Source organism: Meriones unguiculatus, chromosome 12 (assembly GCF_030254825.1).
Source record: "Meriones unguiculatus strain TT.TT164.6M chromosome 12, Bangor_MerUng_6.1, whole genome shotgun sequence".
NCBI classification, from domain to species: domain Eukaryota; kingdom Metazoa; phylum Chordata; class Mammalia; order Rodentia; family Muridae; genus Meriones; species Meriones unguiculatus.
In genome coordinates this window covers 85,825,765-85,853,275 of record NC_083360.1, presented here as the reverse complement: position 1 = coordinate 85,853,275, position 27,511 = coordinate 85,825,765, and the positions used below count along the sequence as shown (strand labels likewise).

Genomic DNA, 27,511 nt, shown 5'->3' with positions numbered 1-27,511 from the left:
GTAGAGTGAGCTCGGCAGCATGGAATGAAATGGGCCCTTGAGAGGCAAATTCTTATTAAAGCTTTGAGAATCGCACTAGTTCCTGTTGTTGTTTGTGTGGGTGTGTGCTCGGGCAGGTGTGTGGAATCACACGCTGGGGAAGGACGGCCACGGCTCACTCGTGGGGGACAGGAGACGGACCTCATGGAGCGGTTCTCTCCTTCCACCCCCACCCCGAGGGGCTGGCTCCGTTGATAAAGTGACCGCAGCCCGAGCAGGAGACGGAGCTGGGTCTTGACCCTCAGCACTGAGGACAGAGACGTAGGATCAGTCCCTGGGGCTTTCCTGCTCGACAGTCTAGTCAGCTAGTAAGCTCTGAGAGGCATGTTCGATGAGAGACTTTATTTTCAAATAATAATAATAACAAAAAGGTTGAGCTGGGCAGTCGTGGCCTTTAATCCCAGCACTCAGGAGGCAGAGGCAGGCGGAGCTCTGAGTTTGCGGCCAGCCTGGTCTACAGAGTGAGTGCCAGGACAGCCAGGGCTACACAGAGAAACCCTGTTCCAAAAAAAAAAAACCAAACCTTCCTCTCTCAAAAAAAGATTGAGAATTGATCGAGGGAGGCACAGATGGACAGACAGACCGACAGACGGAGCTGTTGGGCCTCACTCAGCTAACATTGCAGCCCTCTAGGAGGATGGAGTGCTTTTGACCTGCTCCTCAGGGAGCCTGACCCCTGCCGCAGCCTCTGTGTGTCCAGGCACACCTCCTGCCTCCTCACCCCTTCGCCTTCCACCGCTGCAGTGTGCCTCAGTACTCCAAAAACTGTTCCCGAGGTAGCAGGGAAGGTCTTTCTAGCCTCGTCTTGGATCAGGGCTGGGACTGGCCCCGTGGGTGAGCCCCATCTACCATTTAGACCTGTCCTACCCATCCAGGTTCTAATCGTGTAGTTTGCTGGAAGAGTAGCCAAGGGTATATAGTCTGGCTTGGCTCCACTTCGGCCTTCCTCTTCATGGTCTAAGACAATGGATCCCTTAATCCCTTCCACAACCAGCTGCTTGCATATCTCCTTTCCCCAGTCCCCCAGCTGCCTGTGGGCTCCAGACACATGCACCATAGCTCTCCTGCCTCTCTCCTGGCTATCTCTACCACTGTATAGGCATCAGCCGAGAAATCCGCCCCTTAGGGAGATCTTCCCAGTTGCTTCAGTGAGGGGAGAGTTCCGTGGAGGCTCTGAAGAATCCTGGCTTGCTTCCGGACCTTCACCCCACCAGAAGACTTTTAATGTCTGGATTGCCAGCTAGAACGGGTGTGGTGCACAACTTTAATCCCAGCACCTGGCAGGCAGACACAGGCAGATCTCTGTGAGTTCGAGGCCAGCCCGGTCTACAGAGTGAGTTCCAGAATAGCCAGTGCTGTTACACAGAGAAACCCTGTCTCAGAAAAACAGAAAGCAAACAAACAATCAACCGAAAGACAAGGATGCTGCCCTCTTCCTCAGGCGCTTTATCGTGGGCTCACGGTGGGCACCGAATAAACATTGGCTCTGTGGGGCAGCAAGGCATTGCATCCCAGGATGGTTTCCTGGGTCAGTATCATTTCATCATCATTTCATCATCTTCGTCTGCTTCGGCGAAATTATAATGCAGGGTGTGTGTGTGTGTATGTGTGTGTGCAGGTACTCTACCTTTTGGTGGCCGTTGGTGAATGTGTCCACCTTATTTTTTTTGAGATATGGTCTCTCACTGAGCCTGGACCTTACCACAGCAAATACCCACTGAGCCAGCAGGCCCCGGGGTATATAAGAAGACACATGTGTCACCAAGCTTTCATGGGGGACCCCATTTCAAAATTTTATATTAACAATATATATGCTTAAAAATAGAGACTTTGGGCCCGGAGAAATAAGCTCAGCTCACAGCCATATGTAACTCCAGCGCCCTCTTCTGGCACCAGCACGCGTGCGCACGCATGCACACACACACACACACACACACACACACACACGGTACACATACATGCAGGCAAAACATTCATACACTTAAAATTAAAATAAATAAATAAATCTTTAAAAAAAAAAAGAGGTAAAGATTCTGAGAAAGGATTTCCAGGTCTGAATCATGACTGAGTCCTTGGAACGCTCTTTGCATCTCTGGGCTTCTTTTTTTTTTTTTTTTTTTTTTTTTTTTTCCCATAGGTGAATAGTGTGATAATAATAACCACTTTGAGAGAGTTTGTGAGGCTGGTGTGTACAAAGACACGCGAAGGCCTTCAGAGCCCCTGGTGCATGTAAACACGCAGTGTCGGTGCTGTTATTAAATTATGAGGGGTTGGAAATGAACTAAAAATGAAAACAAATTTCACCCCAAATTCTGCTCGTCAGAGAGTGCTCCTGAACGGTTCAGGCTTCCTGCTTCGCTGGACGCTTGCTAGTGTCTGGGGAAAGCAGCTGAAGCAGTCGTGTGCCAGCCAGGGAGAAGGTGACTGTGGCATTGGTCAGGGAGTGAGGCAGGGTTCACTCATGCATTCCACGACCTTTTCTGGGGGTCTAGTAGTTGCTAGACATAAAGAAAAGACAGCCAGGAACTTTCCTAAAGGGGCTGACTCTCTCTCTCTTTCTGTGTGTATGTATATGTGTCTCTCTCTGTGTGTGTGTGTGTGTGTGTATCAAGAAAGAAAGGGAACAGGAGAGGCTGGGAATTGGGGTAGGCAAGGAAGAGCCAGTTTCTCCAGTGGGTGTGGCCTGGCAAGGGAGGCTGAGGGAGCAGAGTGCTGAGGCAGGATTCCAAAGCATCTTCGGGAGGTGGAAGCCTTCCCTCCACCCTCTCAATGGAAACTTCAATAAAGCTTCATTGGCCAGCAGAGAGGGCCTGGGGCTGCGGGAGAAGAGCCGAATCTGGGTTACAGCTGCCAGGGGAAGGATGCTACAGGCAGGAGGCTTCCCACGCCTGCAACACTTAAGGACTACAAACGACACCCCTGGGCACTACCTGATGCAAGGCTCTTTACAGCGAATGTGACTTAAGCGGTCACAGGGGCAACCACAGTACCAGCGGGGAGCAGCCCTAGGAACCCTGGGAGAAGGGCGGCCAGGTCCAACGTCGTAGGGAGCCTGATACGATGAGCAGGCCACCCCAATTAATTTGTGGTTAATTAGTCAAAGGGGTGATGGCTCAGCAACCGGAACTCGTCATTTTGTAACTGTCTCTGTGGGTGGGGACAGGCTTTCTTAAACAAAAGAAGTTTCAAGCAGGAGATTAACAGATACAGAGTATGAAGAGTGAGGCCCCCAATAATTCAGTCAGCAAGCAGGCAGCGGGTTTTCAAATGAACACAGAGCCAGAACGTCTGTGAGGAAAGTGCTTGAAGCTGTTACCTGTCAGAAAAGTGAGAACCAAGAAGGCATGGAGATCCCGCTTTATCCCAGTCAGAAGGGCCATCATGGAGAAAACAGAACGGGGTTGCCCAGAGGGCTCGTGCTGGCTCGCGCACACGCACACACTAAAATGATAAAAGGTGCGGTGCTGGCGAGGATGGGGAGGAGCCCTGCACACCGCTGCGAGGTCTGAGCCCCAGGGATCTGAGTCAGCAATCTGTGGAGGTATCTGCAGTCAGTGTTTATTGCCACGCTGTCCACAGCCGCCAGGTGATGGAGCCAGCCTCGCTGTCTCGTAACAGAGGCACGGATAGAGACAATGTATGTGTGTGTGTGTGTGTGTGCGTGTGCACGATGAAATTCCCCCAATTTTTAATGAAATTTGTTTAGTTAGCGTATGAAATAATTGGTTTCACTATGGCATTCCACACATGCGTACCAGTGGCCTTTGTCCACTCCCCTCCACCTCCTTCCCCCCCCGCTCGTCCTTTCCCTCCCCACCCCCCTTACACTTTCCCATCTCTCTCACCCAGTTAAGCTTAGACTCCGTATGTGGAAATTGTTATCTTCTCTCTTCTTCCCGTCACCTGCTCCTGTTTCCCTTCTCCCTTCCTTGTTGACGTCTTTCCTGGCTCCTATGGCTCCTGCCCCATCCAAGGTTTCTATTGCTATGATAAAACAGCGTGACCAAAACCAAAAAACAAAACTGGGGAGGAAAGGCTGTCACAGATCCATCGACGAGGGAAGCCAGGACAGGAACTCAGCAGGGACCTGGCAGAGAGCACGGGGGAAACTGAGTCCTGGCTTGTTCCTTGTGGCTTGCTCAGGCTGTCCAGGGAGAAAGCATACCCCAGGCTTGCTCGGAGGCAGCTTTGGTCTTGTCATTTTCTCAGCTGAAGTTCTCTCTCTGCAGTGACTCCAGCTTGTATTGGGTTGACATAAAACTAACTCGCACCAGTCCCCTTTCTCCTGTCATATCACAGAACTCGATAGAGATTGTTACTAACCAAAATAAGCCAGACTCATGCAAATACCACATTTCTCCTAGATTCAGAGTCTAGGCCTCAATCCTAGACAAAGAGCTACAGGCTAAGAGCAGAAGAAATAATATTCCCCAGCGAAGAACACATCAATTAGTTACCCAATTTTAAATGGTCAGCCTTGAAAACATATACATACAAGTAACATTATATGGACTGAGCAGGTTGTATTTAGCAACACACACACACACACACACACACACACACACACAGCAACAAAGAAAAAGAGGCCATGAATTTGAAAGAGTCCAGGGTTGTGGGCATGTAAAAGGATTTGGAGGGAAGAAAGGGGAGGGGGAAGTTTTTATAATATAAAAAAAAAAACCTCAAAAATTATAACCAATATGTATATGTATGACATGAAAACATGAGGAGTATTTGGAAGGAGGGAAAATGAGGTGGGTGAGGCAGGAGAGAGCATTTGGATTAAATATGAGCTAAATAAGCTATGGTCGTGTATGAAGATGTTGTAATGAAGGCCATCACTTTGCACAATAAATATATGCTAATTAAAATTGTCAAAAACAGACAAAACCACCAGAGAAGAAAAAGGAAATACTGTCTAAGCACAGGCAGGAACGTGGGCCACCTCCTTCCTTCTGACCCACCCTTTTCAAATGTCCCTCTTTTCTCTCACATCCCTGTCCTTTAAAATAACAAGTTAAAGGAATGTGTTATATTTGTTTCTTTTAAAAAGCAGCAGCCTGAGATGCAATCAGCTTCCAACCTAAAAACACAAAGCTATCAATTTGCCCCAACTTCCAAGAAGAAAATAAATAAAGCATTGTTGAAATTTACCTACGCAAATGGAGGCTGGGGAGGGGATAAATGGAGGAGATTTGTTTATTCTGTAACCCCAGGGACTCTCTGCATTTCATCATGTGAGGGCTGGCTTAAAAGATACACAGTTGTTTATTAATATTTTCAAAGCACTATGCAAATTCCTATAGCCATGGGTATATTTTGCTCTTCCAGCTGTGAAGCGAGCACGGAAACATTTTGTATTTAACAAGACTAAAAACCTTGCTTTGAATAGGATTTTCCTTTAAATTATGAATGAGAGAAAAAAAAAGAGGTATGAAATGCAAAACAGCACTTTTTTAGGCCTGGTTGTCCACCGTTACCTGAAGTTCTGGCTTAAATTCGATAATGCAAAATTTGACCTTGCGGTCTGTGGCATTGCTGGGCTGTGCAATAATGCAGGTTATGTCCCAGACATTTTTTTGGGGGGGTTGGTGGGATTTGAGCCAGGGTCTTGCTCTCTAGTTCTGGCTGGTATGGAACGTGCTGTGTAGACCAGGCTGGCCTCAAACTTGCAGCAATCCTCATGCCTCTGCCACACCAATGCAAGGACTTTAATATATATGTAATAATTTACTTTCTTATTGCATTATACATATTGCATATATACTGTATATTATATTACACATATATGTACCTTTGGGGGGGGCTGGGAACTGAGCCCAGGGTCTCACAGGTTCTAGACAGGCACCCACTTCATCACTGAGCCCTAGCCTTCTTTCCAGAATTTTTGAAAACCCTGTAATGAAGCCACGGTATTTAAAAGACTTTTAAAATCTGTATTTTTGTCAGGATAGCTAACAATTTTCTGTTAATTCTGGTTTATTGTTACAATAAGCATTTCCTCTCTTGAAAAACCCATTCAAAATATCCCAACCTCTGAGGTAGGGAAGTTCAAGGAAAAGTTTGATGTTTTTAACAGGAACAAGAATTTTTCGGATGTCTACAGCTCGATAAATAGAAACAACTTCTTCTAAACAGAGTCTGGTGAGCACAGATTATTTTATGCGGAAGATTATCCCGTCCCTTTTGGCAAACCAAGAGAGAAGTTATCCCATGTTCCACTCGGTTGCACTGTGACACTGCCATGCTCACAGAGATTATCAGCGTTCTTGTAGAGGGAAACAAGGTTTCGGAATAGCTAAAGCAAGAGAAAGTAGATCCTGAAGCAGCTCCAGGAAGGAACGGAGTCTTGCTGGGGTGGCATAAGGGTCGAGCAATTGCCATGCAAGCACCAAGGCCTGAGTGCGCATGCTCAGCACCTGTGTAAGGAGCCAAGAGGCCCATGATTCCACGGCTCAGGAGACAGAGGCGGGAAGATCCCCAGAGCTTGTTGGCCGCAAAGTCTGGCTGAATCAATCACCTCCAGGTTCACTGAGAGACCCTAGCTAAAAAAAATGAGGTGGTCAAGGCTGGAAGGATGGCTCAGCAGTTAAGAGCACTGGACTGCTCCTTCAGAGGACCTGGTTCAATTCCCAGCACCCACATGGTGGCTCCCTACTGTATGTAACTCCAGTTGCAAGGGATCCACCACCCTCACACAGACATACACACAGGCAAAACAATGAACATAAAAAAGGAATAAAAAAATAAGGTGGTCAGTGATTGAGGAAAATACCCAATGTCTACCTCTGGTTTCCACAAACACAAACACTCAGATGTATACACAAACACACGTATGCGTATGTGTATATACACACACACACAGAAGTAATTTTTTTAAAAGTATCCCGGGCATTTCATAGTGTTTGAATCAAATCTGTTTCCCGTCTCTTTCCAGGAGCGACACACATTCAGCCTTCGTGGCCATGCATGGGACCAGATTTCTCAAGTCTGTTCTTGTCTTTTTCCAGAAGCAACGGGGCAGCTTCTGGACAACCCTTCCAGGCCATCAGCATGAAAAGCCACATCTCCCCACTCATTCTGTTTGTTTTGCTCACTGTCCACTCGGCTTCGTGATGGCCGCAGGAAGCCCAGTACAAAGCAGGGCTTCCAGCTTTGTCTAAGCCATTATCACCCGAGGGATGTGCACAGACTCCTCAAGCTCCCTCATGCTGGAGCCTCCCGCAGCTGGTGCTCAGTGGACTCGGCCCGCTCAGCCACACCCCTGCCCTGCTTGGAATCAGTTCTGCCTCTGCAGGTGACCTTCCTCAAAGGATGCCCCGTCTGGCTTCTGGGGCCAGTGTGTCGCTCGGAGCTCTGATGGCTGTAACTTCTGTAGTTTGGCTGGTTCGGGAGGCAGCTTTGCCATCTCGGATTCCCCAAGCAGCTAAACCTAGTGACAGAAAGCCAACAGATCACTCCCCCAGCATGTGTGTACGGTGAAGCTTCTTTTGTCTGGTGTGTAAGGATGAGCCCCCCTCCCCCCGACACTAGTGCCCACACTCTGTGAAAGACGCGTGGTCACAGGCACCCAGCCCTGGAGTGCCCTGCCTGGCTCTCCCCACCAGAGCCCCTGAAACTGTGATTTTTAGGCATCAAGTTTAAATAGCAAGGTCAGTGAAAAAACTTAGACAGTTTGAACTGGGTGGTGTTGGGGAAAGTGTTTACTCTTTACCTAAGGAGCCTGTTTTTAAAATCTGACGTGAACGCTGGTATTCAAGCTGGGCAGAGACAACCTAGCACAGACTTGTTTTGTTTTGTTTTTCAGGACAGGGTTTCTCTGTGTAGCCCTGGCTGTCCTGGAATTCACTCTGTAGACCAGGCTGGCCTCGAACTCATAGATCCGAGGGCTGGGATTAAAGTCATGTGCCACCACCTCCTAGGTAAAACCTTGACCCTTTGACCGGTGCCTGTAAACTTCTTGAAGTGACAACCTCAGGAACATGCTCTTGCCCGCTTCTGGAGATGAAGAATGCCTTTTTAAAGGAGCAAAGGTTTTATGAATTCGGCTCTCTGGAGTCTAATGAGCACAGAATGGTTAACAATTGCTCATTCCCAGGCAGGGGAAGAAACACCACAGAGATCTGCCACCAGAGACTCTGGAAAAATCAAGGCCGACTTTGTGCCCAGGCGTCACCAGAAGGATTTTAAACAGGGCAGTGAAGACTGCACAGAAGTTAGCTAGCTAGCAAGCATCACTATCTCCCTAACTAGAACCAATCCTGAGCTCCCGTGTGGTGGTGCCGCACAGCTTTAGTCTGGAACTTGGAAGGCCCAGGCAGGCGGAGCTCTGGGAGTTCAAGGCCAGCCTGGTCTACAGAGAGAGTTCTAGGACAGCCAGGACTACACAGAGAAACCTGGTCTCAAAAAACCAAAAGCAACACACAGACACACACATACACACACAACACACACACACACACGACCCGAGCCTGCCATAAGCTTTTCAGCTTAAGGATTCCTGTGTCCCCACCCCCCCTTCAGATGACACCCCTCAAGAGAGTCACAGATTTTTATCAAAATAAACTTACGAGTAATTTAATATCCTTTTTTAATGTTTGTAGCTTTTATCCAAGGTCCTGGGGAGACTAAGTCAGTTGGATCTGGAGTTCAGGGCCCAGCTGGGCTACTGGAAGGCCCCCAGGGCAGCCTGAGTAACTTCACTAGAGAGGGACAGAGGGATACAAGGAGGGAGGAAGGGAGGAAAGGAAGGAAGAGAAAAGAAAACGTGGGATTATGGTCGGATAACTAGGAAGTCTGTGGCGGCCTTTCCAAGACTTGGATTGCTTTAGAGAGAGAGCTAAATTCAGGAGAATTAAACAGTCTGGAGGCTCAGGCCACGAAGCACCAGGTCCCCTCCGACCTGGCTTAGCAGATTCACTGGCTCAGCAGTGACCACCACACCAGACGGAGTCGCTCGGCTAGACAGATCGCCCCAGAGTCCAGACAGACCTCGGAAGTGATGCTTGGAAACGTGGCCTGGCAGCCTCGGGCTCTCCACCCTCCAGCACGCGGACGATGCCCAGGGCGCCGTCAGGGCGTGAACTGCAAGTGTGCAGCATGGGCGGTGAGCGGGAGAGGCCGGGTCTTCCGTGCTACCCCGTGGTCAGGCGAGCTCTGCCGGAAACACCGGGCCATCTTCCAGAGGGCAAGAGCTGCCGACCCAGAAGGGTTTCTGCTGAGGTTCAGAGCTGCAGCAGCCAGACTCAGGGCGCCCGCCGCCGTGGGCCCCGCAGCGGGGACGGATCCTCTGGTCAATGCCTCGCGCCTGGAGTGAGACCTCTGGCCCCCAAAATGTAAGGCTTTAGGGGAGCTCCAGGGAAGCCGCGCTGGGCAGTGACACACATTCCCATTCTGTTCTGATCTTCCCGACAGAGCCGGCCTGCTTCTGACCCTTTGGGGTGGCCTGGTTACTATTTAAAGAACTGCCTGATTTTAAGTTTCAAAAACCTTTTGAAAGACGCCACAGGTATTTCTTTTTAGGGGGAAAAAAAAAAAAAAAAAAAAAAAAAAAAAAAAAAAAAGAACCAAGGCCCAAGGCCTGTAGTGGCTCAGGCTCTTAATCCCAGCACTCAGGAGGTGGAGTAGGCAGGTGTCTGTGAGTTCGCGGCCAGCCTGGTCTACATAGTGAGTTCCTGGACTGACAGAGCCTCATGGCAAGACACTGAAAACAAACAAACAAAAGCATACACACAAACACACTCACACCAAGCCCATTAATAATTCAAACTAGCTCCAGGATGAAGCGTACATTTTTCTCAGGCACGAGTGCCGGCCCTAACAGAACTCAAAAACTCAGAATTTCCGCAAGGGCCGGCCTGTAAGCAAAGAGCACGGCTCGCCGAGTTCCCGAGAACATTCTGAAAGCACGGCTGCTCCTTCATCTGTGGGGGAAGAAACGGAAAGCACCAGCAGCAGCTTCGAGGAGGAGAAACGTTGCCTCCGGGAGTTTTAAAACTCTGGATGCTTGGGCAGGAAAAAAAAAAAAATCAGATTTGGCGGGAACAGAAAGTCTGAAAGGCCGAGTGCCGAGGGCTCCCCGACACACAGGCTCTGAGGTATTATTCCACTTCGAATTCGTTCAGGACCCCATCACCCAACACACGGAAACACTGTAAACGCAGGGAGGCAGCCAGAGCCCTGGTGCAGCTCCCGGGCCACGGGTGGGCTGTTTTGTTACAAGTGTATCCAATGTCCCCTGCACCGGGGACTTCTGGGGCACCGCTCATCCCTCCTCCACTCGCTCGCAGCCTCGGGGAGCAGTGGTCGTGCTCAGTCGTGCTCGCCAAGCTGGACGACAAGATGCTTCGCACCCCCAAGTGCTCCAGGTGCCGGAACCACGGCTACCTGGTGCCGGTCAAGGGCCACGCGGGCAAGTGCCGCTGGAAGCAGTGCATCTGCGACAAGTGCTACCTGATCACCGAGCGCCAGAAGATCATGGCCGCCCAGAAGGTGCTCAAGACCCAAGGCGCCGACGAGCAGCCGGTGGCCGCCGCGGCCGCCGCGCAGGGCGCCCCGCTGCCCCCCAGGGTCCGGCCGGCGGCGGCCGCGGCGGCGAGCGCGAGCGTTTGCCCACTGCCCAGGGCGGCCCCGGGGGGCTCCGGGCCGGGCCCCGCGGCCACCTGCTTCCTCGAGAGGCCCCCGAAGGTCCGGAGCCCCGGCCCCAGCGCCTTCCAGCTGCTCCCAGGCGGCCGCCCTGGCCCCGGCTCCTTCCAGCCGGGCCTGGGGGCGCCCCGGGGAGCGCGCGACCGCCCCCCGGCGTGGGCGCCCCCGCTCAGCCCGCAGGCGGCCAGGGCCGAGCCCCGGCGCCCCGAGCAGTGCCTGCCCGTGCGGCCCGTGCCCCGACTGCCGCCCTTCAGCGACTACGGTAAGCCCGGGGCCTCGTGCGGCCGACGGCTCCTCCTTGGGGTGCCCCCCTTCCCCCGGGCATCCCCGGGGCCTGCATCGCCTCTGCGGCCTCCAGCTGCAAGCTGGCGTCCCAGACGGGTGGGGGCCGGGGTGGGAACGGTGCCCTCCCCGGGTGACCCCGCTCCAGACGCGGACGTGGGGGAAAGGGCTGCTGGCAAGGGGCGTGCGCGCGGTGCAGAGATGCGCTTTTGCGCTTTTGCAAGGGGTTGGGGGGTGGTGGGGGAAGAAAATGGCAGCTGGGCCGCGTCTGGCCGCGGCGCCTTCCTGTGGACCCTCGTGGCGTGGCGGGGTGGGGGTGGGGGAGGCCGAGCTTGCAGGGCCTCCCCTCCCCCTCCCAGGCCTCGCCCTCCCGCGCTTGCGTGGCGCCCCTGCCCCCACCCCCCTTCCAGTCTGCCATTTTCTCCCTCTGGACGCTTCTAGAACTCATTTTCCGGGTGGCTGGCTCCTTCGGCTTAGACGGTGCCCGTGCGCCCTGCTCCTCCTCCAGTTTCTTCCTAACTTGCAGTCTGGCCTGGTGCACCCGTACTCACTTTTTCTATCTCCGCTGCTTGTCCAGAGAGAGCAGTTGGTTCACCAAGACGTGGGTTCTTCCTGTGTGTGAATTACATTGTTTTTCTCTGCCGCGTTGCCTTTTCGTGATCGAAGTGCGAATTCTTTTTTAATTTTTTTATTTAATTTATATTCATATTTTATAACACGTCTCATAGCACGTCGGTGTTTCGCCTGCGCGCATGTCCGTGTGAGGGTGCCCTATCCCCTGGAGCTGGAATAATAGACAGTTATGAGCTATTATGTCCATATTGGGAATTAAGCCTCGGGAGGAGCAGCCAGTGCTCGTTACCGCTGAGCCGTTTCTCCAGCCCCTACCGTACCGTTTCAAGTACGGTAGGTTTGAGGGCTCTTGGAGAACGGCCCTCTGGGTTGCAGGTGTGGTTTTGGTTTAGGACTGTGTGGGAAGGGCTGGAGTTTGAGTCGTCAGGCTCCTCGTGTGTCACCTTGGACAAGTTCCTTCCTTCAGTGGCAGGCTTTCAGAGATTGATGCCAGTCGTCCCGGCTCTCTGGGACTTTGCAAGGAATCTGTCCGCCCAGGGAGCTAGCTGTGTGTTGGGGAAATGCAGACCTAAACCAGCGTTCCTATGAGAGCTTTGTTCCACCTCTCAACAAACAGGGACCTAAAATGCGCTGAGCGCAGTGGTGCGCTGAGCCGGGCAGAAGGCAGGCACTTGCCTCCCAGCGGAGGAGAGGTCAGGGGACAACTTTGAGAAAAGGCTTCTTTCCTCCTACCACGTGGGGTTCCGGTTTGGTGGCAGGTGCCTTTACCTGCTGAGCCTTCTTGCCGGTGGCTGTTCTCGCCTGCCGGCTGGATTGGTGAGACGCACCTATGAGGGAAGCACACCCCTGGGTGTGCCTGGGAGGCATTTCCAGAGGGAATTTACTAAGTGTGTGTGTGTGGGGGGGGGTCCTGAATGGGGGTGCCACCAACTGAGCCTAGGGTTGTGGATAGAAAGAGGGGCGAGAAAGAGAAAGCTTACTAGCAGCTCATTCTCTTGCTGCTTCCTGGCTGAAATGAGCTGAGCAGCCTTCCTTCACTACAGCCTGGCACCGGGATGCCCCGCCTCGCCAAGACTCACAGACGATGGTGCCCGCAGCCCTGAACTGTGAGCCAAAACAAGTCACCCTGTCTTTAAACTGCCTCCGGCATTTGTCACCGTGACAAGTAACTGACTAGCGGACCTCGCTGGCCTTCTGGAACCCTGTCGCTGTAGGGGGAATAGGGCTCTTCAGAGAATCCTGCTACTCCCTGTGGCGAGGTCTAGTAATTGCCGAGTCAGCTGCCACATCCGCAGGGGGGCTTTGGATGGGGGAGAGAGCAAAGGAGTACGGGCTGAGCAGTCACGGACAGCGAGGTTGAAAGCAAAGGTGGTGGGCCCTGCGTGGCCCTCCCATCCCGGCGCCCAGCACTGTGGAACACAGACGCTGCCCCTGGAGCCAAGGACTCCCATTGTCCCTCCTCCAACGCAGTGCCAAGGGGGCAGGGGGGCCACTGAGACTTCCACAGGTGTGCCAGAACTCACTCTAGAAGTCTTGCTGTTCGTGCTGCCTGGCGGTCGCTGTAGATTCCTAAGCAGTTAGAGTGCTGAGGGGGGACTTTCGACAGCCCTCGAGGGGACCTCCGTTATCACTTCCGCAGGGTCCCAGGGAACAGCCTGAAGAGGGGTGGAGGGAAAGTGGGAGCCAGGGAAAGGGGCGGAGCATGGTGAACACAGCTTGGCTGTTGCTCATGGCAGACTGCTACCTGCACAAAATTAGGCCCATGAGGACACCTCCCTCTCCTGAGGATCTATAGGCAATTAATAGTTAACTAATAGAGCAAGGGAGAGGTGTTTTAGTCAGTGCTGTGGCCAGCCATGTTCCCGGAAGTAACCCTAGTTAATCTCACTGGGTCACACAGCTACCTAAAGTATTCATTCAAGTGGAAAGGGGACAAACGGCAAAGAACCAGTGAGAATGAGAGGTGGGTGTGAGAGAGCAGAGGGTGAAGATGATCAAAGTACATTATATACGCAAGTGTAAAGGTGTAATGAAACCCAGGGTGATGCATAACGTTAGACTTCTCTGGTTGGTTCTGTCAATCTTGCTGTTGCCAGGGAGACAGCAGTGCCATGTTTTATCCCCCAGTTTTGTGTTCATAACACTTCCCTCGTTGTTTAATCTTCTTAGGGCACCCTCTGAGATTCAACTCTGATCACGTGGTAGGAGCTGGGTACCCCGAGAGAGAGCCTTTCAAGCAGTGCCCCGCCTGCGCCCCCATGCCATCCTACCAGCCCTTCTCCCTGGATGGCCAGGATGCGTCCTCAGGGCGGGGGCTCCCGCAGCAGAGAAGCTTCCGGCACGTCCCCTACAGCCCCTACCACGGAGGCAGCTTGGTAAGTCAGGGCCTGGCTCCTCTCTAAGTGGAGCCAGCTGTCTTCAGGGAGTGCATGCACGCGCAGACAGCGCCACTGGGCCTGGGCCGTGCTGTCTGCGCTTCAGAGTTGGAGCCTGACCAGCTCCTACTGTGTGTTCAGCAACCTAAGGAGGGGATTGTAAAGCAGGCACTTGCTCACTTTAGGTGTTCTCTCACAGCTTATATATTTCTGCAAAATCTTTCAAGCAAAATGAAAGTCACATTTTATTTTTCCTCTAAGTGGATGATTATAATGAGTATACATAAAACAACAAACAAACAGACATGTTCCTCAGTGCCCTCATATGATCAGGTGTTTCATGTAAGGTGGGTGAAAACAAATTGTTCCCAAGAACCCGCAACGTTTGTGACCAAGTTAACAAAGTGCAAACAGGCAGGCTCATTTTCTCAGCCAGTTTCTCTTCCTGACAGGCTGTAATTTGTGGTCACAGGGAAGAATCAATTATTTTATGACTTATCTTAAAAAGTGATCTTATAGCCTTGCACAGTGACACACACCTATAATCCCAGGACTTGAGGAGGCAAAAGTAGGCAGATCTCTGTGAGTTCGAGACCAGCCTGATCTACAAAGAGAGTCCAGGACAGCCAGGGCTACACAGAGAAACCCTGTCTAGGAAAACAAAACAAAACAACAAAAAAAGTGATCTTATAAAAATCTTAAAAGAATCACAAACCTAAACTTTTAGATAAAAACAGTCATTTCTAATTTAAACCCTCAGGCTGCACATCTACTCAGTCACAATTTTTTATTAAATCATATCAGGAAGCTGGGGGCATAAATAGGTACAAGGACTTGATCATCACTTTGATCACCAGCCCAGTATAGCAGGAAAGGTGCATCAGCTGGTACCTGGCAGGCTGCCATTGCTCTTGTTCCCTGACCTCAAAAACCCCCTAGCTCAACTATTAAGATTGTGCCTTCTGACTTCAACTTGTTCCTTAAGATTTTCTACATCAAAGCCACTAGCAAAAACATCTCAGCCTAACTTTACTAACAGTCTACCCCCCAAGTTCTGTCTAAGGATGGTGGACGTTACCAACAACCCACATCCCTAAGTCCTTTGTGAGGGTGGTGGACGAGTCATTAATCTGCTCCAGCAGCAACGCCTGACAGAGATCAAGCACTATTATTGTGAGTGCCAATAACAGTGCCCAGCGAGGGGCTGGAAGCCCCTTAGAGTTTCCATACAGCTCCTAGGTTATGAAGGGTGTGCTGACTGTGTGAAGCCAGCAAGCAGAGCACAACTCCACAGCAGCCTGGAGTCCTCAGGACACGTAGCCTTTGGGGCTCTGCCCTCCAAGGCACACTGCGGTGGCTGTCTAACCGGTGGGCCTGCACTCTGAGTTATAAGGCTGCTTTGCTGTTCCTCTTGCACGGCCCCCGACATTCCTCCTTTTAAATTTGTTAAACGAAGCGTATGACTATCTCTCTGGGCAGAGCGGATGGCAGCTCCTAGACATCTAAAGATGACTGGAAGCAGAAGTGGAAGTAAAACAAGGATTTCAGTAGTAAACTAACAGTAAGGTTCCGGAAAGGAGTCTCCCTAACGACATTGTTAGCTGAAGTGGTAGAGGATCGGCTGAAGAAGCTTGTCAGTACGGCTGCTGGCACTAACCTGTGAATGGGGAGTATTCACATCAAACGGACGCTTCTCGCACGAGCCTGGACTCGTTCCCAAGGCAGCTCCGAGCTGTTCTAAGGCAGCGGTGGAACACCAGTCCCTTTAAAATTAGCGTGACAGGAGATGGTCAGGCCAGTCTTAATATTCTGAATTTGGGTGCCCACATAAACAACAGCTTCCTCTAGAGCACGGACTTTATTGGTCCACTCTCTGTCTATCTTCTCCTGAGTAAACCAATGCCAAGGAGACATTTTGAGAGAAGGGGCCAGAGCGGCACCTGAAGCCCACACAGATACCTAAAAGGAGCGCAGCGATAAATCGCTCTTGGCTGCAAGAGGGCGTTAACGACATGTCCCAAAGCATAAACAACAGGGTCCCCATACCAAGGCTGTGAAAGATGGACAAGACCTAAGGAGGCTGTCCTACAGCGAGGAAAGCATTAGGACTCATGGTGGTATCCATACAATTAGTCAAATGGCATTTTTCCACCGGAAATGTTATACAGAAACCCACTTTCAGCAATTTTTATGTCCTCTGCCTCCCCTGGGTTTAGAGGAGCAGAGCGTGAAACAACCTCACAGGTAGAGGGTTCGGGAGCCACGTCTTCAGCACCCTCTTCTGTTAGGGTGTCCGATACGGGTGGAGAGGTCGGAGACGTTGATGGCGGAGATGGGCGTGGAGGAAACGGCAGAGGCAAAAGTCTGGGCCTCTGAGTCAGTGGGGGAATTCCTGGCACAATGAACCAGTCTGCCATCCACAAAGGTGGATCAGCATCCCGTGGAAACTCACAAGCAAAGCCTCTCCCAGAGTAAAGCATCCAGACCGTACTCTTGTCCAGAGGTTTAGGAGTAAACTCTATCTTAAACTGCTTTTTAAAAATAGACATATTTTTTCTCTGTAACATTTATGCAATTAATAACATATAAAGCATGGTTCAAAACATGATGAGGAGAAAATATTTATAATCTCCCTTTGCAACTTAAATATTTGAGTCTTTGTAGTTTGATATGCTCTGTCCACAATAGCCTGTCCTTGGGGATTATAGAGGATACTAGTGGAATGTGAGCTATTGAAAGTCAAACACCGGGTTTTAAATGTCTTAGACATATAAACAGGAGCACTGTCCATTTTTAAAGCCCTTGGCATTCCCAGAGTTGTAAAGCAGTAAAACAAATGCTGTACCACACTTTGAAAGCCTCCCCAGGTTGGGCAGAAGCACCAATAATAGGAGAACATGTATCCGTGCATAGGTGAATAACGCCCATGGGAAAGCAGGCATGGGGCGTGGGGACATGCAGAGCAGGTCTGCGAGTTCACTGGAGCAGCCTCACGGGGAAGGTGGAGCGCAAGGCTGAGCACAGCAGCGTTTTGATAATGTAGTGCACAGCTCTGCTGAGCTGCTTCTGTAGAGCAAGCAACAGTTTGTCTTTTCTTTCTTTTTTAATATTTATCTTTGTGTATCTGCATGTACACTTGCAAGCCAGAAGGGGGCATCAGCTCACATTATGGGTGGTTTTGAGCCACCATTGTGGTTGCTGGGAATTGAACCCAGGACCTCTGGAATAGCAGTGTTCTTAACCACTGAGCTATCTCCCTAGCCCCTGCAACAACTTTTCTTAGGGAATCAGTTTTACCCTACCTTCATGCACAGGACCAGGAAGTGTAGGCTGAGCTTGAACATGCACATAATAGGAACAAATCCTAGGTTGAGGTAAAGCTTGTAATTTTGAAGGCAAAGTTGAAACTGCAGAATGACTGGGGCAGTTTCCGTATGAGAAAATAACCCGACCAACCATTGAGACTCAGTGCACAAATTAAAAGGTTTGCCTTTGAGCCTCTCAAGAACAGTAACTATTGCTGTCGGTGGCTATGCAGAAGTCTCCACTGTGGAAAAAGGCTCCTTATGAAGATCAATGATCAAAGCAGCCTGCCCTGAGGCTGAGCCATCAGTACAAACAAGTTTGGCTGGGGAGGCAGTAGAGCTGCTGTAGCTGGGAGAGAGGAGAAATCACAGGGCGTTGCTTTACAGAACGCAGCTGCGAAGGATGATCAGGTAAATGGTAGGACCGGGTGCTGCATATCCCCACGGAGCAATCTGCCTTTCTGACAACTCAAGATCAAGCACTATGTTGACTGGCAGTATAGGGAACAATTTTACCCTGAGCACCTTGTGCATGAACTCTTCACTTTCCTGTTTCCCTCTACCCAACAAAGAAGCAACCAAAGAAGTAAGAGTCACGGGAGATGTAACCATTCGAAAGGTTCCCGTTGCCATAAGCTGGCTTGGAGGAGTATATTCAGTAGCAAGCAAAACGAGAGTCCATGGAGCAGTGTAATCTACATGTAGGAGTTTTTGAGAGTTAATTTTTTGTCCCAAAAGGTTTAATGAGGCTTTAGCTTCGGGGGGGTCAATTCTCTTTATTTATTATTTATTCATTTTAATTTATTACAATTTATTCACTTTGTATCCCAGCTGCAGCCCCCCCTCGTCCCCTCCCAATTCCACCCTCCCTCCCTCATTGTCCATGCCCCTCCCCAGTCCACTGATAGGGAAGGTCCTCCTCCCCTTCCCTCTGACCCTAGCCTGTCAGATCTCATCAGGACTGGCTGCATTGTCTTCCTCTGTGGCCTGGCAAGGCTGTTCCCCCCTCAGGGGGAGGTGATCAAAGAGCCAGCCACTGAGTTGATATCAGAGACAGCCCCTGTTCCCCTTACTAGGGAACCCACTTGGACGCTGAGCTGCCATGGGCTACATTTGAGCAGGGTTTCTAGGTTATCTCCATGCATGGTCCTTGGTTGGAGTATCAGTCTCAGAAAAGACCCCTGGGTCCAGATTTTTTATGGCTTTTGGGTCAGTGCCCACGTGGAGAATATCAAAGGCTTTAATTCAGCTGTAATTATTTTTAAGAAAAGGCAAAACCAATTGATATTTTCAAGAAGTTCTTGAAAATCATTTAGAATTTTAAAAAGCTAAAACACCCCCAGTGAACCACCCATCTGTGGAGCCTGACAGCACAGCACAGCAGCTTGGAGTCCCATCAGCCCCTTGAATTGTCTTCCGCATCTTTCAGGGGGTCTTGGGAGATGGCTTCTGGCCAGGCCTTGCAGGGGAGGCCAGTCAGGATTACGATACTTTGTTGCCTCCCTCTCCAAGTCAGATTCCTCCTCTGAGGTCAACTTTTCTTCTCCGGATTCATCATTATACCCTCCTGAGTGATCTTCCTCAGTATCCTCTTACCAAGGGATAAACATTGTTCTTAGATCCTGACTAAGGTGATAACAAGGGGGTTCTCTCCTAGGGAGGGCCGAGCAGAGGGCTCGGGAGAGGACATGGAGTCCTTATCATTTGCTAGTGCCTGTCCAAATAGCATGGTCCAAATAGAAAAGGCAGCAGGAGGCGTGTCCTTCCCTCCATTCCTAGTGTATCAGTTTTAAAATCTATTCCTACTGTATCCCATGTTTTTACATCTAAAGTTCCCTGGTCTGAGAACCAGGGGCTGACAGTCTACAAGCTGGAGAAAATAAGTCAGCTGACCAGTGTTAACTTTTTTCTTGAGTGTATGTTTAATAACAAATTTTTTTCATAAGAGATAATATAATAACTAATAATAATGTCTTCTTAAATATATGCTTAGTAATGTTCAATATGTAATAATTTACTATTATGTTAGAACAAACATAATAATATAGATTAATAATTTATTAATATGTTTAATAAAGAACCATCTGTCCTTAGATTTACCCTATCCCGTCCTGAGGGAAAAGGTAGCACATAATCATACAGTCAAATGCTCACACAATCACGTACTAACGATCCCTCACCCTTCCTAACCCGATTTGCAGTCTGGGGGGGTCCTCAGTACCCTCGTGTGAGATCCTGCCCACATCTGAAATGACCTCCTTTTTCTTTTAAAGTGACAACAACCTCCTTTTTCTTTTTCATAAACCTACGTCCTTGGGTCTCTGTTCCAAGTGACCAACAACGTATTCAACAATCCAAGGAGGGGATGTGGGGTCAGGGACGATTTCTAGCAGGCACACTCACACACACACACACACACACACACTCACACACACTCACACACACACACACACACTCACGCACACTCACGCACACTCACACACACGCACACTCATGCACACTCACACACACACTCATGCACACTCACACACACTCACACACACACACACTCATACTCACACACACACACTCACACACACTCACACACACACTCACACACACTCACACACACACACTCATGCACACTCACACACACTCACACACACTCATGCACACTCACACACACACTCATGCACTCACACACACTCACACGCACACTCACACACACACACACACACTCACACACACTCACACACACACACTCACACACGCACACTCACACACACTCACACTCACACACACTCACACACACTCACGCACACTCACACACACACACACTCACACACACACACACTCACACACACACACACACTCACATTTGGTAGATGGAGCAAAAAGCTCCGGCATCTTTCTCCCACAGCCTACATGCCCCTGAAAAATCTTTCAAGCAGTACAAAAATCACAATGTGCTCACATTCTAATTTTTTTCTTTTTAAAAGAGATTTACTTATTTATTTTATGTAGATGAGTGCTCTATCTCCATGTACCCCTGCATGCCAGAAGAGGGCATCAGATCCCTGTATAGATGGTTGTGAGTCACCATGTGGTTGCTGGGAATTGAACTTAGGACCTCTGGGGGAGCAGACAGCGAGCGCTCTGACCCTCTGAGCCATCTCTCCAGACCCCATTCTGGGTTTCTTTAAATGAACGATTACGAGTGTACATAGAAAAACATTTCCCTAACACCCTCACATGTTCAAATGTTTTACATATTACGGGTGAAAAACATTATTCCCAAGAACTCACATATATTCATAATTAAGAAATCTGTTAAATTAACAAAGTGTAAGCAAACAAGGTAATTTTTCTAAGCCAGTTTTTCTTATTGGCAGGCTGCAATTTGTGGTCATAAAGAAAGGATCAATTAGTTTATCTTAAAAGTGATCTTATAAAAATCCTAAAAGAATCACAAACCTAAACTTTTAGATAAAAACAGTCGTTTCTAATTTAAACCCTCAGGCTGCACATCTACTCAGTCACAATTTTTTATTAAATCATATCAGGAAGCTGGGGGCATAAATAGGTACAAGGACTTGATCATCACTTTGATCACCAGCCCAGTATAGCAGGAAAGGTGCATCAGCTGGTACCTGGCAGGCTGCCATTGCTCTTGTTCCCTGACCTCAAAACCCCCCTAGCTCAACTCTTAAGATTGTGCCTTCTGACTTCAACTTGTTCCTTAAGATTTTCTACATCAAAGCCACTAGCAAAAACATCTCAGCCTAACTTTACTAACAGTCTACCCCCCAAGTTCTGTCTAAGGATGGTGGACGTTACCAACAACCCACATCCCTAAGTCCTTTGTGAGGGTGGTGGAGTCACTAATCTGCTCCAGCAGCAACGCCTGACAGAGATCAAGCACTATTATTGTGAGTGCCAATAACAGTGCCCAGCGAGGGGCTGGAAGCCCCTTAGAGTTTCCATACAGCTCCTAGGTTATGAGGGGTGTGCTGACTGTGTGAAGCCAGCAAGCAGAGCACAACTCCACAGCAGCCTGGAGTCCTCAGGACACGTAGCCTTTGGGGCTCTGCCCTCCAAGGCACACCGCGGTGGCTGTCTAACCGGTGGGCTGTATTCTGTGAGTTCTAAAGCTGTTTTGCTGTTCCTCTTCCATGGCCTCCAGCACTTGACTCATGCAATACAGCCGCCTTTATTCAGCTGCGCACCAATGCTGCAAGGCTCTTGAGTGAGATCTGGCACTCAGGATGCTTGGCTGGTTGGTATGGAGTCAGGGATGCCCTGCTTCAAGCCCAGGTATTTTCTGCTCTCCCAAGTGTGTCTCAGAGATGGAGAGTGTGGGTCCTGACTCTCAGGGCACCGTTTACTCCCAGCCTTTTGGTCCTCTGTTGCAGCCCAGGAGAGTAGCTGCCACCAGCCTCCAGACAGAGAGCATGCCATCTGCTCACACGGAAGCCTTTCCTTGGCATGCAGGGCAGGGTTCTCACTGACAGGTCTACGGGCACTTTTGTTAGGGGTGTGGTTCCTGTTCGCACTTGATGCTTAGTTGCCCTACTGGCCCCAGGCAGGGGCCGTCTTCCAAGGAGAGACTTGGCTGAGAGCTTGTGATTAGAATGTTGAATCCCCCTCCCGCCCTTGTGGCGTCTGGATCAAACCTAAGAGCCAGTAGACTATTTCCGCTGCCTTGAGACACCTAGAGACATCCCCCTCTTTACCCTTGCCTGCTCGCTGCTACTGCGCCTGCTTCCTGTCGTCCTGTCTTCCCAAGAGAGCCCAGGCACTGGAGTTGGACACGTCTAGGGGACAATCACCCTTCCCCCCAGCCCCGAACCTGGGGAGTTCTGGTCTTCAAAATCCCTTCGGGAAGCTATGCCTGCTTCCCTGCTCCCAGGGCTCGTGCGGCAGGTGTCTGCTGAACCAACTCTCCACCCCCCCCCCCACGTGCCCGGTACACAACAGTGTATCTGTATTTCCCTGTTTAAGAAATAAAAAATGTGATTGATTAGCCTGCGTGGCTCACGGTCTCCCTCTCCACCCCTCCTCCTGTGTGCCCATGCAGGTGCCAGAACCAGTCAGAGACCTGCAGCCAACCTACTGCTCCCCACCGCCGCCGCTGCCGCCCCCTCCGCCGCAGCCGCAGCAGGCTCACTTCCTCCCGCCGGGCTACCTGTCTGCCCTCCACTTCCTGCCGCCGCCGCCGCCGCCGCCGCCGTCGCCGCCCTCCTTCTCGCTGACCATCCTGTACGACACCGACAAGGAGAACACCAGTAAGAGAGCCGCGCGGCTGCCCCCAGGGGGCGGGGGAGGCCTCGTGGGGTCAGCGCATCCGAAGCAGGGGTGAGAGGGGCCTGTAAGCGTGCACCCCAGGGGGGCAGTCCTGGCTTCCCGCGCAGGACTGGCTTTCCTTAAAAGCACTGTGGGCAAGGTGGGTGCTCAGGAGGTCAGAGGCTCCAGGACTTCCGGTCCGGGAGGGACCTACAGCCACAGCAGGAGCACACTGTAGGCCCCGTTGGTGTCATCCCCCAACGGGATGACAGGAGCTAGATTGTCCGCTTGGCAGCCCTGCCATTGCTGCCTGAGACACCTGAGCCCTCACAGGATCCGCAGTCCTTTGGGAGTCATGAACACTCAGTGACTTCATTTTTGTGTGTTCACGTGCGTGGCGGTGAGCGTCCACAGCAGGAGCATGTGTGAAGTCAGAGCATAGCCTGGGGCGTTACCTTCAGGAGCACGGCCCATGTCCTGGGAGACAGGGTGTCTCACCGGTTATACTAGCGTGGCTGCAGGGCGCTGGGGGGTCCCCCTGCCCCCACCTCCCGAGCCCCGAGATCACATGCTCACACCATCAAGCCTCTCAGGGTTTCCAGGGAGCAGACTCGGGAGCTCACGCTGGGAGGCAAGCTGTTCAGCAACTGAGCTGCCTCCCAGCCCTGAGGAGTTCTTCCTTTTTTATTAATTCGATTTTGAAATTTTTATTTATTTCTTATGTTTGTGTGATTGCAGGTGCCTGTGAGGCTGAGGGCACGGCTCTGAGCCCCCGCTTGCTAAGTCATCTTCCTAACTTAGCAACACCAATTCTTTATTTTGGGGTTCCTTTTGAGGACCCTTGTGGCTTTAATGTTTCTCTTTAGAGTGGTGTGTGTGTGTGTGTGTGTGTGTGTGTGTGTGTGTGTGTGTGTGCATGTGTGCAGGTGCCTGTAGAGGCCAGAAAAGGGTATCAGAAGCCCTGGAGCTGGAGTTGCAGGCAGTTAGGAGTGGTCCAGCACAGATGCTGAGGCTGAAGTCAGGTCCTCTGCAACAGGAGTGGTGTTCTTGACCACCGAGCCATCTCCCCAGCCTGGCTTCAAAGTTTCCAAGGCTTCATTCCTTTCGGTCTTCTGAGCCCCCTGTGATTTGGGAAAAGTTGGCAAATCCAAAGAGCTCTTTAATATAAGTATCAAAACCGTCTATTAAGCTGGGTGAGTCTGGTGCTAACCAGAAAAGACACGGAGGCCTGTGGCATACTTGCCTTGGGGCTGCTGGAGTATGGCTTGAAGCTCACCCTGGCTGGCGGCACTTTGCTCTTGCCTGTTCTAGCGCTGTGACCTCGGACAAGCTCATTCTCTCTGTGGTGCTTCAGGCCCAGCACCCGCCAAAGTGGACAAATAATCATCTCTGCCTCATGAGATCCTTGTGAGGATACAGTACAGACAGAAGCCAGCAAGGCAGTCATGAAATTAGCTGCCCCTTACTGTTCACACGTCACCCTGTTACAGAAGGGCAAGCGGAGATTCATAGCTGGGAGAAATCAGCTACGAACAGCCAGGCTGGGTGGCCCCGGGGCAAGGGCGGGGGGGGGGGCGGGGGAGACATTCAAGTCTGTTCCTCGGGAAATGCCTCATAGAGCTTCTGCACCTGAGAACAGGCGATTCACCTCTTTCTAAATCGGGCTGCTCTCTTTGTCCTTTACAGATGACCAGAATGCAGAGGTGCCCAGTGATCCCAGCCAGCGCTCTTCCCAGGAGCAGGCCAGCTAAGCTGCAGGCCACCCAGAGGGCCACTGGGTGGGGGCGGCATAAACAGCAGCAATGTTGTTTCACCTGTGTTCTTGTTATATAGGGAGGAAGGGTGTTGATAGGTGTAAGCTGGCAGCTAATTCCGATTTCAAGATAGAAGGGGGAAGGTGGTCTCCAAGTTCTCTGGATCCCGTGTGGGTGTTGAAGTGGTGTATGAAGGGAGAGCGTGTCTGGGGTGAGGCAGGGCCTTTGAAGAGTGGGGGCTGGCGAAACACACGTTTAGGAATGAATTTAACCATCCTGGGTCATGCCACTTATGAAATTTACCTCTAGAGGTGGCCTCTGATTTCCCCAGGCCTCACTCAGGGCAGGGGGCACCATCCATTTCAGCCTTCTGCCCTCTTTGCCTGATCCCCAAGGCTGGGCACCATCGGCTATGCAGGGCTGGTACAGGGGACTGGGATGTCGACAGCAGTTTCCACAGCATCCCACCTTTGCCCTGTCCTGTTCCAGCTGGTGAGCATCCTGACAACTGAGGCACGTCAGTTCTTCCTGAAGCTCAAGCAATGCTAGGCATCCTTTCTCATTCAAAAACGTAGATTTCAGTGTTGGATGTTCTTATGTAGGGAAGGGTTCTCAGAGCAGAAAATGGCAATCTGTTCTCCGAGGATGGTTGAGTGTTGAATAAAATGAGCATTATAAATCCTTGTGGAAGGCTTTTCTGCTTAAGCCTCACAGAAGGCTGCTGGGCAGGGGAGTATGGGGTGCCTGGGTTCAGGCTTTGCAATTGCTCCCCCTTCTACCTTTCTTTCCCTTGAGCTTAGGACTCAGGTGGGATGGTCTGAGGCAGGGTGGGTTCTGAGGCAGGGTCTCACCAAGTGGCCCAGGCTAGCCTCAAATTTGCGATCCTCCAGCCTCAGCTTCTGTCACAATTTTAAGCAGGGAGAGTTTAAGGAAGTGGATATAAATGCTTTTGAAATGTCAAGGGTATTTTTCTCTACTCTAGCTCCTTTTACGGTCTCTGCAGAGGAACATGGTTTTTAAAAACAGAACTTGATCCTATTCTGCTATTTAAGGGCCCCAAGCTGCTTTCCTCTTTTAACACTTGTTCCTTCATTTACAAAGCAACCCTGTCGCAGACTGGGGATAAAACTCAGTGTGAGGCTCCAGGTACCCGAACCAAAAAAAAAAAAAAAAGCCTTTCTCAACTGGATTTGGACCCAGCAATGTCCAATGAGAGTCATGGCACATTAGGAGGGACAGACAGTTGAATTGGGGTGCAAGAGTGAGGTAAAGAATAGGGAAGTGTCCCCGTGGGGCCAGCAGGAAAGAGGGAGCTGGACTGAATGATCCTAGGATGAGGAGAAGGCTGGTACCCATGCTGTCTTGTCTGCATCCAAGAATCTACAAGAGTCCAAGCATTTTTTTAGGCCCTAGGACAGGGGCATCAAGGTCACTGGGTAGTGGTTCCCTATTTCCAACATTGTGATGGTGAGGACCGTAAGTCAGGGCCTGTCCTGTTGGAAGGCTGTACCACAGGCACTATTGTGAGAGCTAGTCAGCTTCTGCTTCGCAAAGTGCTCTCCCGGGCCAAGAGCAGACCGGTTGTAAAAGGGAATCTGGGGCCTTGCCAGGCAGCACTGACTTCAGCCTGAGCCAGTGCTGCAGTGAATCTGCACCAGGCTGGCCCGTGGACTGGACTGTCAGGCTCCCCAGTGCTGGCCCTACCCTCCCAGGCCGCGGGCCTGCCTTCCCCACGTAGCCTCACTTATCCTGTCTTCACAGGACCCTTGGCCCATCGGTACAGCAAAATGGAGTCAAGTCAGTGACCCAGCTTTTTTATTTATTATTATTATTATTATTATTATTATTATTATTACATTGTGGGGAGTCCACATTTTGAAGAATTTCCCAGCTGGGCTCCTCTAAGTGCTGTAAGCTGTTTTCCGTGTCTGATCAGCACGAATGCACAAGACAGCGAGTGTCCCAACTGCACCTGGACCCTCACCCAGACTAACGCGAGGAGCGGATGCTAGCTTAGGCTGTGGGGTTCGTGGGGAAGGGTACTAACTTTCCGAGAAATGTCCCTTCTGTAGGGTTTCCTGCCCACCACAGGAGCCCAGAAAGTCGGGAGGGTTTCTCAGTTACCTCAGAAGCGGCTCAACATCTTTTAGTTTGGGGTACCAAGCAAGGCACGCAGCTTGTTGCAATGCTACCCACGCAGTGATTTGAGGTGGGAGGCTTGCCTTCCTCCTGTGAGGCCTCAGGGCCTCAGTCTGTCAGTCTGAAGCTGCCCTTTATTACTCCGTGAGGCCCTTCACAGTCATGGCTCTCCCCAAGTGGGGGCCGCATGCACCCTGAAGCCTCCAGGGCAACACAGCCCACGGTCCTCGAATACCCTGCTGGCCCAACAGCAGCAAGGGCACTAAAGCCCGGCTTGTTGCTGCCTTTCCTCGCAAGCTAGCCTGACTCCCGAACCCTCTTTGGGATCGGCGACGGATGTAGTGGCAGGGTGACGCCGCGAGAGGGCGAGCGGGTCGCGACTGGAGGCGGGGCTGGTTGCCTAGCGACCGTCTCTGTGGAGGAGGCGCAGCTCCCTGCTGCTCCGCCGGGGTAGCTCAAGGAATCGGGTTTCCCCGGAAGAACGACGAGCCCTAAGCTGCGCTGTGTGATCCGCGTGATCGCCGGCCTCTCCGCAAACCATTCTTCTTCGCCTTCGAATACCACCCTCCGAGTGTTCTCTCGGGGGTCCGCGCCTTTTGTGCGTCTGCGCGTGCGTGCGAGTCACCCCGTCACCCTCTCTAGTTATTCCCAAAGACAGCGTCTGTGCCCCTGCACCTCCAAGCCCGGGTTAGGAGGCTCTGGAGGACCAGTGACTTGTCCTCGCCCAGACTTCGTGCTTACCGGAGGCAGGAACGAGGCCTCGTTAGTCCGTGGCCTGCGCGTTGGTTAGTCCAGCAGTTGTGGGGCCTGTTGTAAACGAGTGAGTGAATTTCAGGACGTCCTGTGGACTCCCAGGGGAGCAGAGGCTCTAGTCATCCTCTGCCGCATCCCTCGTGGTACATCTTTACTCCGCTAAGAGCTCTCAGGGGTCCGAGGAGGAGAGTCTGGGGAAAGGGAAGTGAAGAGAGAGCAGTTTATCCAAGCCACAGTTTGCAAGCAAGAGAGCCCCAAGCAGAAGCGGGGGAGGAAGCCGTGACATCCCCCGCCCCAGGCCAGGCGTAGAGGTTAAATGTCCGTTTGGTACAGCTTGTCATCCTGAAGACTTTGGGACTCGGGACACCCACTTGCCACCCCTAGC

The 27,511-nt window shown here is 51.2% G+C and overlaps 1 protein-coding gene across 1 annotated transcript; it reads left to right on the top strand.

Annotated features, from left to right (window-relative positions):
• Window positions 1-10,380: 10,380 nt before the first annotated feature.
• On the top strand, window positions 10,381-24,901 carry Dmrtb1 (DMRT like family B with proline rich C-terminal 1). The gene is made up of 4 exons (XM_021660755.2): window positions 10,381-10,945; window positions 13,708-13,913; window positions 22,275-22,482; window positions 24,167-24,901. The coding sequence occupies exons 1-4, from the start codon at window positions 10,381-10,383 to the stop codon at window positions 24,229-24,231; spliced, it is 1,044 nt and encodes a 347-aa protein (XP_021516430.1). The 3' UTR covers window positions 24,232-24,901.
• The last annotated feature ends 2,610 nt before the right edge of the window (window positions 24,902-27,511 follow it).